Genomic DNA, 16,509 nt, shown 5'->3' with positions numbered 1-16,509 from the left:
AAAGAGCCTGAAAAGCAAGCACCCAGCTGTAGATTCCCAACAGTGACCCTTTACAATTTAAAAAAAAGCTTTCCCAGTGTGGACACTTACCACCAAGTTACCGATGACCATGACCATCATGAAGACAATGAGGCACATGGCCTGGCCTGCCACCTCCATGCAGTCCCACATGGTCTCAATCCACTCACCACATAACACACGGAAGACGATCAAGAAAGAATGGAAGAAGTCGTTCATGTGCCAGCGTGGCAGCTCACAGTCAGTAGCGATCTTGCACACACAATCTTTGTAGCTTTTGCCGAACAGCTGCATGCCCACCACAGCAAAGATGAAGACAATGATGGCCAACACTAGAGTCAGGTTCCCCAGAGCTCCCACTGAGTTTCCAATGATCTTGATCAACATGTTGAGTGTGGGCCATGATTTGGCAAGTTTGAACACTCGCAGCTGAAAAAGGGTAGATAGAAGTGATTGGAGGGATTTTGTTTTCGCAGAACAATGAGTTACAGCTTTATACTTGCCCTTAATTATCAATTAAATAAATGAAAAAAATACACCATATACTGCTTTTATAAGCACATGATCTAACTCCATCAATTTCAGACACTGAGCTACAACACTAGTCTTGTAAATTTACTTGGATTTGCAATAGGGTTGCTAAAGAGAGGACCTACCAATCGGAATGACCGTAGCACAGACAAGCCCTCAACATCAGCCAGAGCCAGCTCCACTAAACTCAGTGTCACAATGAAACCATCAAAGCAGTTCCAACCCTCCTGGAAGTAATAGTATGGATCCATGGCCACCAGCTTGAAGAACATCTCCACTGCAAAGATGCCTGTGAAAACCTGAAAATCAGAAAAAAAGGGTAGATTTTAACAAATGGTCTTGGCTCAAAAGTGTTTCACAGTGAAAGTGAGAACTTGAAGTGAAATGGACCTGCAAACGTTTGTGAACTGTGTTCATCTTTCAAATAAGAAAAGAAAAGAAAGGAACTGCAGATTTATATTCACAGGTTTTGCAAAAGCCTGGGTATGCACCTTTTAAAATGCAGTGGGTGAATAGATAAAAATGAATCAGTCAATTCCCTCCACTTTGCTATGATGATGATAAAAGCAACAAATAGTACCATCTTGTATGTCTCAACATTCAAAGGGCATATAATGAGGACAAGCCCATTAATGTTTCATGACGTTTGATGCACCAGTTCAATCAAAAAAGCAATTTTGTTTTGCTTATGTAATGTTCTCGGGGCATGTCTGTCACCTGCTGCGTGCTTAGTGGATGTTGGATGGATGATGGATCAGGAGCAGGTGTGTTTGTTAGTGTGCATGACAGAGAAAAAGAGTGTGTGTCGAAAACATAAAAGTACTAAATTCAAGACATAAACCACTAGTGGTTATCCCATCAATCCCTTCACCCCATTATGCAGTACCCATCAACTTTTATGCAGGAGTGATAGGTTGCATGCCCACAACAATCGAAACACTACAATAAAAAGGTGAGTACATTTGATTTTTTTTTCCCCCCTCCAGCTCTTTAATTTGGGATCTTTGTGTGTTGTAGTGAACTTTTATTACTGGTGTTTATTATTTTATTACTGTAGTTTATTATGTTGATTACTGGAAAAGCCCAGTATAAAGAGTTAATTCATTATAATTCAGTATAAAGAGTTAATTCATCAGAGTTAAGAGTTAATTCATTCATTAATTCATTTTCTAAACCCACTCATTTCAATCAAAGGTCATGGGGGAGCTGGAGCCTATTTCAGCAGCCATAGGGTAAGAGGCAGGGTACACTCTGGACAGACCCTCCAGTCTCTCGCAGGACCACATATAGTCAGACAATTCAATTTATTTATATAGCAACAAATCAAAATGAGGCTGCCTCAGGGTGCCTCACACAGGTAAGGTCTAACCTTAGTAATCTCAGTGAGCAGGCACACAGGTGATAGTGGTAAGGAAAAACTCTCCCTGGTGTTTTTGATGAAGAAACCTCAAGCAGACCAGACTCAGAGAGACCCAGTGCTTGGGCCATTGTAACAGTTATAAAGTTTTTCGAAAAATGAAGAAAAACAGAAGGAGTCAGTTATTAAATTGCATACAGTCCATCTCAGAGCAGTCTCTAGTTTCAGTTACTGAATTCTTCTGACTGTTACAGATGTCATATGCCAAAGCCAGGTGAGTCTGTGACCAGTTCTTGTGTGATGCTGTCAGAAAGTGTCGCTGTGACAGTAAACTAGAGCAGCTCCTTATTTCAGTGGAGTTAGACATCATGGGCACTCCAGACGAGCTTAATGTCAGGACGGCTAGCGCACCCATTAGCACTAGCTTAGCTCTGCCGGCTAAAGATGATGGCTTTCAGATTGTTGTTAGGCGGAAGAATTCCCATAAGGCTTGGTGCCCGGTTGTGGTATTCAGCTCACAGTTGCCATTGCTGATTGTAAAATGTTTTTCTGCCTTGCATATGCTTGTTGCTAGCCCTCCAATCCTATGGGTAACTTCTACCCCCATCTCCAGGCCGAAACAGCATGCTTTAGTGATAGGGGATGCTAACACCCGCAAAGTTAAACTACATATGCCAGCTGATGTTAAGTGTATTCCTGGGGCCAGAGCATCCAACATCGCCTCTCACCTTAGGGTGCTGAAGTTGCATAGCGATAGTCAGATGAAGGAACACAACACCAGATATAGCGACATACTTATTCATGTTGGCGCACATGATAATAGGATGCAACAATCAGAGGTCACAAAAATGGACATAGAGAGGACTTGTGACCTTGTCAGAAAAATGTGTCGGTATCAATTAAGAGCCTCCGGTCCCCTCCCCTCTCAAGGTAATGATGAGGCATTTAGTAGGCTGACATTGTTACTTGCTGTCACAGTTTTTGTAGACAGCAAGATTTTTTTTTTTTTATTGATAGTGGCCCTCTTTTTATCTTTCTTCAATGTGGCTTGCTGATCCCCGACGGCCTCACCCTACTGGGGAACTCTATCTTGTCTACAAACATAGAGTTCTACAGGGAGGGTAACATTAGGACTCTACAGCAGGCCATGGAGCAGATGATTAGAGAATCTGCGGGGTCTACTATTAATGTGACTGTGGAATCTGTTAGGCTAGTGGAGAAATTAGTGCAGGCAATCCACTATGGTGACAGGGTAGTCTATGTGCCAGGAAAGGAAATTTTTCAACTTGAGACTGTGGCCTGTTTCCACAGATGTACGCATAAAGAGTGTAGGGACATATTTTGCAAATTTAGTTCCCGTTACTACACTCATATACACTGGATAACAGTAAAATTGAGGGGGCCCACTGGCTGTTTCTGCAATGTCAAACAATTTGTGTCTGCTACCTTCAACCCGTGTGGAACTTCACAGACCCAAACCTAATCTTAGGCATCTTACATGTTTACTTTGGAACCATTCCAGAATTCCAACAGTCAAAATGTCAACCCCAGCCAGGGTCCTTAGTTTGGGTCTCATTAACATAAAGTCACTGTCCTCAAAATCACTGTTGATAAATCACCTAATTATGGAACACCACCTAGACATGATTGGTTTATGTGAAACTAGGCTGAAACCTACCGCTGTCCTCCACTGAAATAAAGCCTGCCCACCCACATACACTTTTAGTCACATCCCTCGTGATACAAAACGAGGTGGAGGTGTTGCTTTAATTCACAAATCTGAATTTAGCTTACTGGCTCTTGGGGGTTTGAAATATAATTCATTTGAACATTTGACTCTCTGCTCTGCCCAGGGTACTACATATAGCCAAGATTAGAAGAATAAAAATCAAGCATGTAAAACACCGCATATAGGCCGGGGGCCCATATTCTGAATTCCTAGATGAATTTGGTCAGTTCATCTCTAACTTGCCAACCTGTGCCTATAACATTCTGACTTCCAAATTAATATAAACAAGTTTTCTGACTCCCTCTGCAAATCATTCATGGACATTATAGATTTTTTAGGATTCCAGCAATGCATTCAGGGTTCGACTCACATTCATGTAAATACCTTGGATTTGGGTCTTATTTGTGGCATCATCTTCTCAAATACTGATACTGCCATCACACACAGCCAGAAACACGCAGAATGGCGTCAGAATGTAGAATCTGCGCACATCCGAAAAGTGTCAGGTTTCAGTTCCAAAAGCTTCTGACAACCATCTGCAAGAGTCCACACAGTTGGTCACAATCGGCTGGCGGCTCCGAGTGTGATGCACATATGTTCAAAACCCTCCAGGCGCCATCAAGATGAGATACCTATCCAACGGTAGTCCAGGTGTAATCTGAAGACCATCTGATTGCAATTTACATATTCTGATGGTGGCAAAACAGGATCCAAAAAGAGTTGAGCATATGAGGGAACCTCAAGATGGATCTGGCATGGCAAAACCTGCCAGTATGACCTGCACGTGTCATGTATAATAATGCGATCTGACAGGTGTGGACGAGGCAATCTGGTTGCGTTCTAACACGGCTGACCACACCTCTTTTCCTCCTGACTGCATCCAGATTATGGCCATTTTTGCCGTGTTGGCCTGCTTCCTGCACATTCTGGCTATGTGTGATGGGGGCTTGACATTTTGTCTCTTGTGTCAGTGGTTTCAGATCCCTCATTAACTTGTTAAGTTTACAGACTCTTTGCCTTGTCCACTTGGACGAGACTCTTATTTATCATTACGGCAACACATTAACTCCTCAACGACTACAACTGAATTTGTAGCCAAACTGCATGATATCTTAGTGTCACTTCTGGAATATGATCATTAAGTAGATAGCCTTGTGGACAGGTGAAACGCAGTGCTCACAAGCACATTGGATGTGTCACTCCACCTACATTAAAACCATGCTCCCCCAAAACACACTCAGCTTGATTTAATGATCACTTAAGTGATCTCAAGCATAAGTCTAGAGGCCTGAAGCAAAAATGGCGTGCTTCAAAAGTAGAAGTATTCCACCATGCATGGCGTAATGGTATTCTGGACTACAAGCATGCATTATTGGCTACTATTCTGATCTGATTAACAAAAATAAGGATAACTGTTGTGTGTTGGGGGGTGTGGCTGGATGTTTTGGTGTTCTTTTCTTTTCTTTGCTCTTCAGGTGGCATGGAAACTGATTTGTCTGTGGAGAAGGTGCTGGCTGAAGAGTCCTCACCCTCATCAACATCATGTGTAGCACCTGTGTCTGGTGCTCACATGCAACCTTAAAGACTTTCAGCTGAAGCAGATAATTGGATGGCGTTCTGCATTTAAATCATGTGTGATTCAAGCAGAACTGCCGGGAACTCGACCTTGTGATGTCCGTTTGTGAGACGTTAAGGACCGCACCTGGGTTTGACACATCGAGCCCGTGAAGCAAGGAAGGGTGAGGACACTTGCTGTCAGCACACATTAAAGGTGATTAAGTGTTCGACTAATTGTTGATAGTAACTTGGTGTTTGTTACGCAGTATACTGGAATTGTGATGAGAATTGTGCAGTTTGCTTCTCACTGCTGTGGCGTGCAGGATAAGTGATCCTCCACTTGTTGTGAGAAGCTGCTCATTTGCATAAAGTAAAAAAATACAGACCTGAATGTGTTGCTGATAGCGTGTGTCTTTGAAAGATATTGTTGTAACTGCTGACTTACCTCACCTCTTCTTTGCTTCACAGAGAGTCAGTTTGTCGTGTCCACCTGGGGGGTGTTTGTCTGGTGGTAGTGGGTCCAGGAATGCTGGGCTTCTATCCTTTTGGGGCGCTTAAGAGCGTGCCAACAGTCACTCCACCAGAAGGACGTTCTTTTAGTTTTGTACACATTATTATGCACAGGTGAAAAATAAATTGTTTCTGTTGTTGGAACCGCTTTCTGGTTATTTTTAGCGCTGGGTTCTGTCTGACGCAGGTCCGCTCCTCAACTCGCGTCGACACATAACAGTAGTTCCCGGCCCTTCCATAATGGACCCAGCGGCAGAAGCGGTTCCTTTTGCCGAAAAAGTTCAAGAACACCTGGAGAAAATATGGGAGCAATTACAGCATCTCGCAAACCAAATTAAACAAACAGACGCCCGTGTTACGGAGCTTGCAGCGCAAGCCGTTCCGCTTCCTGCTGCTCCAGCTGCGGCATCATCGATACTAGTGCAGATAACTCCGTCACCCAGAGATTCGGCGTCCGAACCGATTGTTTGTCGTCCGGAGCCTTGTGCGGTGATGCAATGTTCTCTGGTTTCTGCTCAGTCAGGTTGGAGCGCCGCAGCTTTACGAGGAATGTTTGTAGATGGGTTAAATGAGTCATTAAAAGACGAGCCGGCAGTCCGTGACGAGCCAAACGATTTAGATGAGCTAATATCGTTGGTGATTCATCTAGATGATCGGATGAAGGAGCGAGGACGCCCATCAGAGCGGGTTTTTTCGTCTCGGGGCTTTCCCCGACACAGATCTGGGCCGCCTCTTCTTCGCCCCACTGAAGCTCCTCTGACGGGACCTCTGGCTCCTCCTGTTGACGAGCCCATGCGGCTCGGACCAGCAGAGATTACTGTATTGCCCCGACATGTAAGCGTCAAGAGAAATAATGGTGACGTATCTCCAAGTGTTCTGGGACAGGCAAAATAACACACATAAAAAAAAAAAAAAAAAAAATTTAGCACGAGTAAATGTTTTGTTTTCTTTAAAGAGGGGTTATAATTGTATGGGGAGTCAGAGGCGTATCTGGTGGAGTGATTGTTAGGCGGTTAGAAGTCCGCCTGGGCTCACTTAATTGTTAATTTTTGTGTTTTTAGGTATTTCTGTTTGGGTTTGTTGGGGGGTCGTTTTATTTTGTTGTTTTTTATTTCTCTACATCCCTAACCCCAACCTCACTTGCCCCAAGACCGTTTGTCTTGTGGGTTGTGGGGTGGTGCAGGTTGGTCACGCTGAGCATTCTCAGAAGACCTCTGCACCTGGGGGGGGGGGGTGTTGGAGGCGTTTTTCTTGGTTTGGTTAGGGCCCGGTTCCACTCCAGCCTCGGTGAGCCTTTGTACCGTTCGTCATTGGTGTTGCTGGGGTGTGGTGCAGCAGAGACTTACCTCGGTCGGAGGGGTGGGCCGATCTGTTGCCGTTCGCCATTTCGGTAGTTCCACCCCTCTTGAGAGGCTGGGGTATGGTCGAGTTGGGGCACCGGACGTATTTCCGGTTCTCTGCTGCGCCTTGGGGTTGGAGCTGGGTTAGTTTTTTCCTGTTCCCTTCTCCGGCTTAATGTTTTGAGCCGTTCGCCAAAGTTGAGCCGCCGAGGGGCTCTGGGAGGGACCCGGGGTCTTTCGGGGTGCCGGGGAGGGTAACAGAGTTTACAGTCGTTTTATATCCCCCCGGGGTTGTTTTTGGTAGTCCTCCGGGGGTTGATTTTTGATTTTGTTCTGTTTCCTTCCGGGTTCCACCTCCAGGGTTGATGGGACGGTCCTCTGGGGGGGAATTGGCTTGGGGCCAACTAGCCAAGTGTGACCGGGTCTGGGGTTCCGGGGTTGTGGGGAGGGTACCTCCTGGGGTTGATGGTACGGTCCCCTGGGGGGGCGCCGTTTTGCTCCATGTACACCTGGGGACCTTTGTGGGATTATGGTTCTGGCTGTTCCTCCTGGAACTGGCGATGAAGGCCTTCTGGGGGGGTTGGGCTCTGCAGGTCATTCTGGGGGGGTTGTTTATTTTTCTTTTATGCATTTACGTTTGTATTGTGTTTGTGGGGCTGTGTTGGGTTTTTGCGTTTGGGAGTTTTTCTTTTCTTCCCGGGGTTTGATGGGACGGTCCCCTGGGGAGGTTTTGGGTGGGTTTTGTTTTTTTTGTATGTGTGGAATTGTACTGGGAAATGTTTTGGGGCTTTTGTTGATTCCAGCCGGCCTTCCAGCTGCGGTGCCTGTCCTGCTGTCTGTGGTGGACCTTAGGAGCGTGGTGCTGTCTGCTTCCTGACGTGGACCCTGGAGGGAGGTGCTGTTCTCGGGTCTGGTCTGTTCGGTCGCCGGGAGGCTTCCTGTTGATGGGGGGGTACTGTTGTGTGTTGGGGGGTGTGGCTGGATGTTTTGGTGTTCTTTTCTTTTCTTTGCTCTTCAGGTGGCATGGAAACTGATTTGTCTGTGGAGAAGGTGCTGGCTGAAGAGTCCTCACCCTTATCAACATCATGTGTAGCACCTGTGTCTGGTGCTCACATGCAACCTTAAAGACTTTCAGCTGAAGCAGATAATTGGATGGCGTTCTGCATTTAAATCATGTGTGATTCAAGCAGAACTGCCGGGAACTCGACCTTGTGATGTCCGTTTGTGAGACACTGAGGACCGCGCCTGGGTTTGACACATCGAGCCCGTGAAGCAAGGAAGGGTGAGGACACTTGCTGTCAGCACATATTAAAGGTGATTAAGTGTTCGACTAATTGTTGATAGTAACTTGGTGTTTTGTTATGCAGTATACTGGAATTGTGATGAGAATTGTGCAGTTTGCTTTTCACTGCTGTGGCGTGCAGGATAAGTGATCCTCCACTTGTTGTGAGAAGCTGCTCATTTGCATAAAGTTACAAAATACAGACCTGAATGTGTTGCTGATAGCGTGTGTCTTTTGAAAGATATTGTTGTAACTGCTGACTTACCTCACCTCTTCTTTGCTTCACAGAGAGTCAGTTTGTCGTGTCCACCTGGGGGGTGTTTGTCTGGTGGTAGTGGGTCCAGGAACGCCTGGCTTCTATCCTTTTGGGGCGCTTAAGAGCGTGCCAACAGTCACTCCACCAGAAGGACGTTCTTTTAGTTTTGTACACATTATTATGCACAGGTGAAAAATAAATTGTTTCTGTTGTTGGAACCGCTTTCTGGTTATTTTTAGCGCTGGGTTCTGTCTGACGCAGGTCCGCTCCTCAACTCGCGTCGACACATAACAATAACTGAAAGGTCCTGCTCAACATGGTGGCAACACTTGTTCAAAGACAACCACCTGTAAGTCGCTCTCCATTTACAGCCCAAGGTTTCTTAGATTACTTCAAAAAGAAAACAGATATTATGTTAAATATATCCCAGCATGCATTAGTCCCACCACTGCACCCTGTTACTAATGTGGATGCCATCGCTGATACAACACCTAGATTTACTGAATTATGTTATTTCACTGGGTGTGCTAATGAAACTTGTTAATGTGTTGGTGTTTGCAGATAAATGTGCTTTTGTAAAATATTCCATTTTTTTATTTGTAAAAACAGGCATTTTTACGGAGCCCTGGAAGTGTCATCGCAAAATGTTTTGCATGTGGAGAGAATGTGCGCATGTTTTATGATGTTGTAAAACGTGCACTTAATATTGTCTTGACACATAAATGTTGGCTTTACACTGTACGAGTTTTGGCCCTTTTTCAGATTTTTCATTCGTGCAAGAATTTTTTTTAGATCGAGTTTCAGGTTAATCGCACGTCCTGCATCGTGTAGTGTATTTGGAGTAACAAGCTGTGTTCAACATCTCATGACCACCTCCTGATCACCGATCGTATGGTGGAATTAAAATCAAACCTGTTTGATATTATTCTGCATCCTGCTGCTGAAGAGCTACAAGCGTCCAACCACTCGCACTGTGCATGTGCAAACACCGCAGAGCTGTCTTGTAATGTTTTTTGTTGTTGTTTTTAAGCTTAATTTGTAAAAAAAAAAAAAGCCATTTGCAAAGCAAAAAAGTTGATTTGACAACCATCTGATATAGCTGGGGTCAAAATAAATAGAACACTGCCATCGACTGGTGCCCAGACGCTTAGTACTTAAGGCGAATACTGCCATGAACACTACTGGCCAGTAGATGGCAGTAGAGACTGTGAAAACTTGCCAAAACAAAATTCCAGACAATCCGTGTCTGCTACATCTAAGATTCGTGGAATTTAACAAACGCAAATACAATAACGTCTATAAACCCAGAGAATATATTCACAAGAGTTTTAGGCACTAGTGTTTAATGCTGTTGTCCGTGGAGCCTGAACAGAGTGTCTGAAATGCATTTGTCCTGTCATGAACGTACTGCGATTACCCTGTCACCCATAAAGCACTGCTGGGCACAGCATGTGCTCACAAAACCTTAAAAATTAGCACATTACTGTAAAACTAAAACATATATCTGATATTTTCACTTTATAAAACTTCAGACATGACAGTAATTTTAAATAACTTGTCCAAAATTAGTTTGGTTAAAATTTGAACCATAAGTTAAAAATGTATGCCTCTGGATGACTTGGAAGATATTGCCAGTGTATCAGTATGGTGTTAAAGAAAATTTTGTGTGTGTGTGTGACCAGTTCTCCTTTGCCTGCAGAGGATAGAGTGGTTTCTTCTGAAAGCAGCTCTCTTCTGTTTGCAGAGGGTAGAACTATACATCTCTTAGGAAACTTTTAACAGGTAAGTCTCAACTGATTTTAAATTTTAAAAATGTTTGCTGCTGTTCAGCTTGGTTTACTACATTATCGGTCTAAAAGTTATTGGATGACAATTTATCGGAAGATAATTAGTCCGATAATGGTTTTTAAAGTTATCTAAAAAGATAATCCGATAATGAAAACATTATTTTCGATAATTATCTGTTATCGGATTATCGGAGGTGTGCCCACCACTGCATCTAACCTTGTTGCCATGTAGTACGGGGTTCCACAGGGGTCCATCTTAGGCCCTGTGTTTTTCTCCCTTTAATTGCACCCCTTGAGCATACACTGCTGCATTATGGGATTACTTTTCATTGCTACACTGATTACACTTAGTTGTACATGCTGCTACTACTACCTGGTAATCTCATACATATCAAGACTTTAGAGGACTCCCTTACGTCAGTGAAAAGCTGGATGTCTAGCAATTTCTTACTTTTAAATACAGACATGACTGAAATGATGGCCCTTGGTCCAGGGAGACATGGACATTAGTTTGACCAGCTAATGCATAACCTGGGCTCGTGACATCATACTGACAAAGTGAGGAACCTTGGGGTCATTTTTTATGATATATATTTCAGTATACAGTACATATTCCATATTTAAACTACAGTAGCTCTGCAGGAGCACCCCCCAATTTTGTTGTAACCCCCTGTACAATGACAGTAAAGACTATTCTATTCTATCCCACATTGTCTTTTGAACTACACATCAGAGAAATCACGAGGACTGCTTTCTTCCACCTTCGTGACACAGCGAAGACTTGTCCCATCCTGTCTATGGCTGATGCAGAGACTCTGATCCATGCATTTGTCTCTTCTAGACTGGATTAAAGCAATGTTCTATTCTCTGGTTTACGGCACTCCAGCATTAGGAGTCTCCAATTAGTTCAAAATGCTGCTGCCAGAATTTTGACAAGAAGCAGAAAGTTTGACCACATTCCACTGATTTTGGCATCTGTTCACTGGTTTCCTGTCTCTGAGGTATGATTTTAAAGTTCTGTTATTAACCTATAAAAATTATTCATGGACTAACACCTCCCTACTTAGCTGACCTAATTATACCCTATGTACCGGCCTGTGCTCTACATTGTCAGTGTACAGGACTACTTTGTATCCCTAAAGTTAATAAAAATTCTCCAGGCCACAGAGGCTTTTCTTATTGTGCACTTGTTTTGTGGAATGATCTCCCTGCGGAGAAAAACAGTCAGATTCCATAGAGACATTCAAGTTGAGATTAAAGACATTTATTCTCCCTCTCGTACGGCTAGCATACTGGCATAATATGGAACTATGATTCCTATCCTTTTAATTCAAATTATTAGCAACAGAACAGGTCTCAGCCTCACTTCACAGAATTTCTGGGTCTGTCAGTGAAGCTCAGGCCTAGCTGCCCGAGATCACCTTACCATTTCTGTGCTTCTCTGTCGATCACTGTTGGTGAACCCCATACCATAGGAGCACTTATTCCGTCTGATGATTCTGCTCTTTTTCTCTCTGTCCAAGGACTGAGGAGATATCCAGGACCTGACCACAAGATCCTTGACTGAAGCTAACGCAGCAGCCACACGACTAACCTTACTGAAGGTGACCTCTCTGAGCCACTGCAGTCTGCTTTTGGAATGCAGTCTTCAATCAAGACAGCTTTTGCTAAAGTGAAACTGATGAGGTGATGGATGGATGCTGGCCCTGCACCCCAGGGTGCCGGACTTATCTCATGTTGCTCTGCCTGTGCTGCCAGTGACTGTATGCTCACCTCAGTAATGCACTTTGTTTTTGATGCTATTTTGGTTTTTCTGTTTACTGTTTCTTCAGCTTGGTATATCTTTGTAAAAACCTTGTAACTGTTAGAATGGCCTGTCTGCTCTGCTTGAGGTTTCTTCCTCAACATCATCAGAGGGAGTTTTTCTTACAATTGTCACACGTGTGCTTGCTCTAGGGGGTTGGTAAGGTTTGACCTTACTTGTGTGCAGTGCCTTGAGGCAGCTTTGCTGTGACTTGGCACTATATAAATGAAATAAACTGAATTGAATTCATACTGCATACAGCATCAGCCTCTTAAATCCCAGGTCCTCACATCCAGCAGTGGCACCTCGGACAGAAAGAGAGCAGAATCAGCCGGCAGCAAATAACAGCACCTGACATCACACTGGTTCAGGCCAACCAATGGTGGTACCACCTGACGTCGGCTTGATGTTTTTGTGGTTCGCTCATACGAGCTGTTTTGCCGTGATTCGCCCTGATTTGTACTTATTTGTACTATGTGTCAAGGGGCCCTAAGAATAGGACATTGCAATAATCCAGTCTAGAAGAGACAAAAGCAGAGTCTCTGTGTCAGCCATAGACAAGATGGTACGAATCCTTGCTATATTGCAAAGACAGAAGAAAGCAATCTTACTGATTTCTCTAATATGTAGGTCAATGACAGTATGGGATTGAAAATCACCCCAAGGTTCCTCATTTTATCACTGGGATATATAACACACAAGTATAGGTGAAATGTTAGTTGTTCAAACTGATGTATATGTCTCACAGGACCAAGGATGATTATTTCAGTCTTGTCTGAATTCAAAAGCAAGAAGTTGCAAGAAATCCAACTTTTTACTGAAGCAAGGCAATCCTAAAGTCTTAATGTGCGTGACATTACCTGCAGTTATTGACATGTTCAGTTGAATGTCATCAGCGTAATAGTGAAAAGTAATCCCATAGTGTCGCGGTAGCTGCACAAGGGGCCTAAAACGGACCCTTATTTCATAGGGAAGAGATGTGAGGCAACATTATTGTACAGGCCACAATGACAGCAAACAGTTACTAAGTAGGATGCCAACCACATAAGGACATTTCCAGAAATCCCAAAGTGGTTCTCAAGCCTATCCAGTGGTATACCATGGTCCACTGTGTCAAACGCAGCGCTAAGATTTACCAATAGCAAAACCATAGTGGTATCTGAATCCATTGCAAGCAGAAGGTTGTTTACCACTTTAGTAAGAGTTGTCTCCATGGAATGGTGTATTCTAAATGAAGAGTGCAGTGACTCAAAAAGTTTGTTCTCAGTCAGGTGGTCCACAAGCTGCTGTGAAACTACATTTGGAAAGATTTCAGAGCAAAACGATAGGTAACACATTCACCCATACATACATATGGCCAATTTAGTCACCAGTTCACTTAACCTGCATGTCTTCAGAAGTGAGAGGAAGCCAGACCTGGAGGGAACCCATGCAAACACAGGGAGAACATGCAAACTCCACACAGAAAGGACCAGGTGGGAAAGGATCCCAGGACCTTCTCACTGTGAAGCAACAGTGTTAACCACTAAGCCACCTTAATATGATGATGATGATGAAGAATGGCTAATTTTTTTAGTGCATAGGTTGCACAAGAGTACAAGCCACAGGACTTCCCCAACCAGTAAAAAGACTGCTCTACTACTACTAAGACTTAAAACACAGCATGTAATATGTAAAGGATACAGCCATCGCAGGGTCTATATGAGCAATTGCACATATGTTGCGTTGCACATACTGCTGTCAATAACATACGTTATTAACAGCACTTATGTTCTAAAACTCAAACATGGTCACTGTCATGGGTCACATTTTGGCTCTAGTTCTGTTTTGCTGCTTTGGTCAAATGTAAGTCATTCTGAGTTATTTCTGGTAATTTTTCCTCTGTGTCAATTCATGATGTTTACTTGTATTGATCTTATTGTGACATTTCTCCTGTGTTAGTCTGACTTCCAGGTTGTTGAACTCAGCGTTCGCATGTCCCCATACTTACTCACATACTTACTAATTGGTTGGCATCCTTTATAGCCACCATTAGAATGTCTCCAAATTGTATTCCGTTCAGCCCAAGTTAATGTTTTTGGAATCCACGTTACTGACATTTGCTAAAGTTCCAGACGCCTGTTTCTTGATTGCTGTTTTTGGTCTGGTTACAGTGTTTTGATTTCACATTACACCCCTGAGCTGCCATTCCGGACTCCTGTTTCACCTGCCGTTTTGTACTCTGTAGTATCAGAATCTTATTGAACTCTGTCAGTCTCTTGAATAATTCTGCTGCATAACCCTTTGAAAGACTGTTGCCATTTAAGAACTCTGGTTACTGAACTCCGCTAGGGTTTTGGAGTATTCTTCTGCTCCCCCGCTTCCCGTCAGGCTGGTGTGGAGTGATGACTGTGTGCCTGCTTCTCCCCGTGTTTGCGTGGGTTTCCTCCACGTGCTCCGGTTTCCTCCCACATTTAAAGACATGCAGGTTAGATGGAGTGGAAATTTTAAGAGATCTCAATGGGACTAACCTAGTTAAATAAAGATTAAATTAAAATTGTCCTTTGTTATGGTTCTCTGTATTGGGATCCTTGTCTGTCAGTCATTATAATCACAATCCACACAATGCAGCATAAAGGATTTTTTTTATGATTGCAGCCTAAGCTTCTCGTTCTGTCTCTCTCAAAATGTTTGAGTTTGAAGGTTCATGTAGTTTGAAATGAGTTTCTTGTTAGTTATTCATTTCCAAAGCTTAGGCGAGGTGGCTGCCAATGCCACCACAGCCTGTATGTATCAGTAATATAAAACTAAACATGCAACGTACAACTTTCACAAATTCACAATATAGCATGGGTATATTAGTGTGTAAGACACTGAGGTGGTGTCCAAGTGGTTAGTGCACTTGGTTTCGGTGTGAAAGGTTCCTGGTTCAAATCCCACCCCTGCCACATTTCTCCATGTAATGTGGAGTTGTGTCAGGAAGAACATTCGGCGTACAACTTTGCTGATAATTCAACATGCAAATCCGCCTCAGATTTGCCTGTGGCGACCCTGAGTGCAAACAAGGGAGCAGCCAAAGGGACTTACTATATTAGTGTGTAAGACAGTGACTCATACTGCAACAAGGTGACCTAAAAAGTTCCACCTGTGCAACAAAATGGTCTTCACTGATAAATTATTCTGATATTCTGGAGCAGAACTGGTGACTAACTTGTAGTTGCAAACATGAGTTTACTAACACCTTAGCAAAAAACTCTGAAACTCAGTTTTGTCCAACACATATTCTATTTTAATAAAATAGTTCCATTAAGTCAATTAGAATGTCTACTTCAGTGATTCTCCACCTTGGTTGTCAAGTACCACCTAACCTACACATTTCCCATCATTCCCTGCTCTGCCACAAGCTGATTAGCTCATTCTGATGTCTGTTAGAACTGAACTGAACGAACTAATCAGCTTGTGGCAGAGCAGGGGCCCATAACATGAAAACATGCTCAGAAAAAGCAGCGCTTAATGTGAAACACCTGACTTGAATAAGACTTATGCTGCATTTACACATAACGACGACAAGTCACGAATGCCATGAAGTACACATTCTTGGCCGCTGATCACGAATGTGATTATTCGGGGCAGAGGCGTCAGGTGTCCTCAGGAAACTGCTGCAACCTGTTACCATACGTACCATTAATGTCACGTGTGCTGGGGAATTATTAGGAACCATTACGCACGGTCAAGAATTGTGTTCCGCGCTATTGCGCGTAACAGCGCATCGTTAAGTTCTGTCACGTTGTGAACGAGGTGAATTGTCTCCACACACACACCCATATTTATCCAACCGAATTCAGATCGCTCCAGTTTTTCAGAAGAACTTTGTGACTGCATGCGTAGTTGGGCTCTGTGCCATGGAGTGGCGCAGAGAGCAGGAGGAGGACAGAGACAGATGTGTGGCTTCATGCGGCTCTCATCTCGCGCGTTTTCCCAAACATCAGGTGCATGCTCCTGAGGAGCTTCAGCAGGAACTGTGGAACGACAAGTGGCTGACTTCACGTCACTGTTCCTCTTCGGCATACTGCATCAAACTGAACACTGTGGAGCCGAGTTTAATTGTGCGCACGTGACAGAAAACTGATTTGTCGTGGCGTGCAGTGAAATGTGACGCCGCGTTACAAGTCGTGTCAAAACTTGACAGTTTCCATGTCACTTCATAATAACGCGTGACAGTTTGAGCTCCACTCCCCCTCTAGCTGCCACCTTATCGTGGTGGGGGAGTTTGCGTACCCGGATGATCCTAGGAGCTATGTTGTCAGGGGCTTTGTGCCCCTTGTAGGGTCTCCAAAGGCAAACAGGTCCTAGGTGACG

General features: G+C 43.8%; 1 protein-coding gene across 1 annotated transcript in view; it reads right to left on the bottom strand.

The window, feature by feature from the left end:
* Positions 1 to 16,509, bottom strand: part of scn8aa (sodium channel, voltage gated, type VIII, alpha subunit a) — a 223,578-nt gene that overhangs the window by 43,126 nt on the left and 163,943 nt on the right. The window contains 2 exon segments of the mRNA XM_034172325.1: positions 91 to 447; positions 675 to 848. Of these exon segments, the coding sequence (XP_034028216.1) occupies positions 91 to 447; positions 675 to 848 (531 nt within the window).

The sequence above is a fragment of the Thalassophryne amazonica genome, chromosome 6, assembly GCF_902500255.1.
Source record: "Thalassophryne amazonica chromosome 6, fThaAma1.1, whole genome shotgun sequence".
NCBI classification, from domain to species: Eukaryota; Metazoa; Chordata; class Actinopteri; order Batrachoidiformes; family Batrachoididae; genus Thalassophryne; species Thalassophryne amazonica.
Note: the sequence above shows the minus strand (reverse complement) of the source record. Positions and strands in the feature narration are given on the sequence as shown.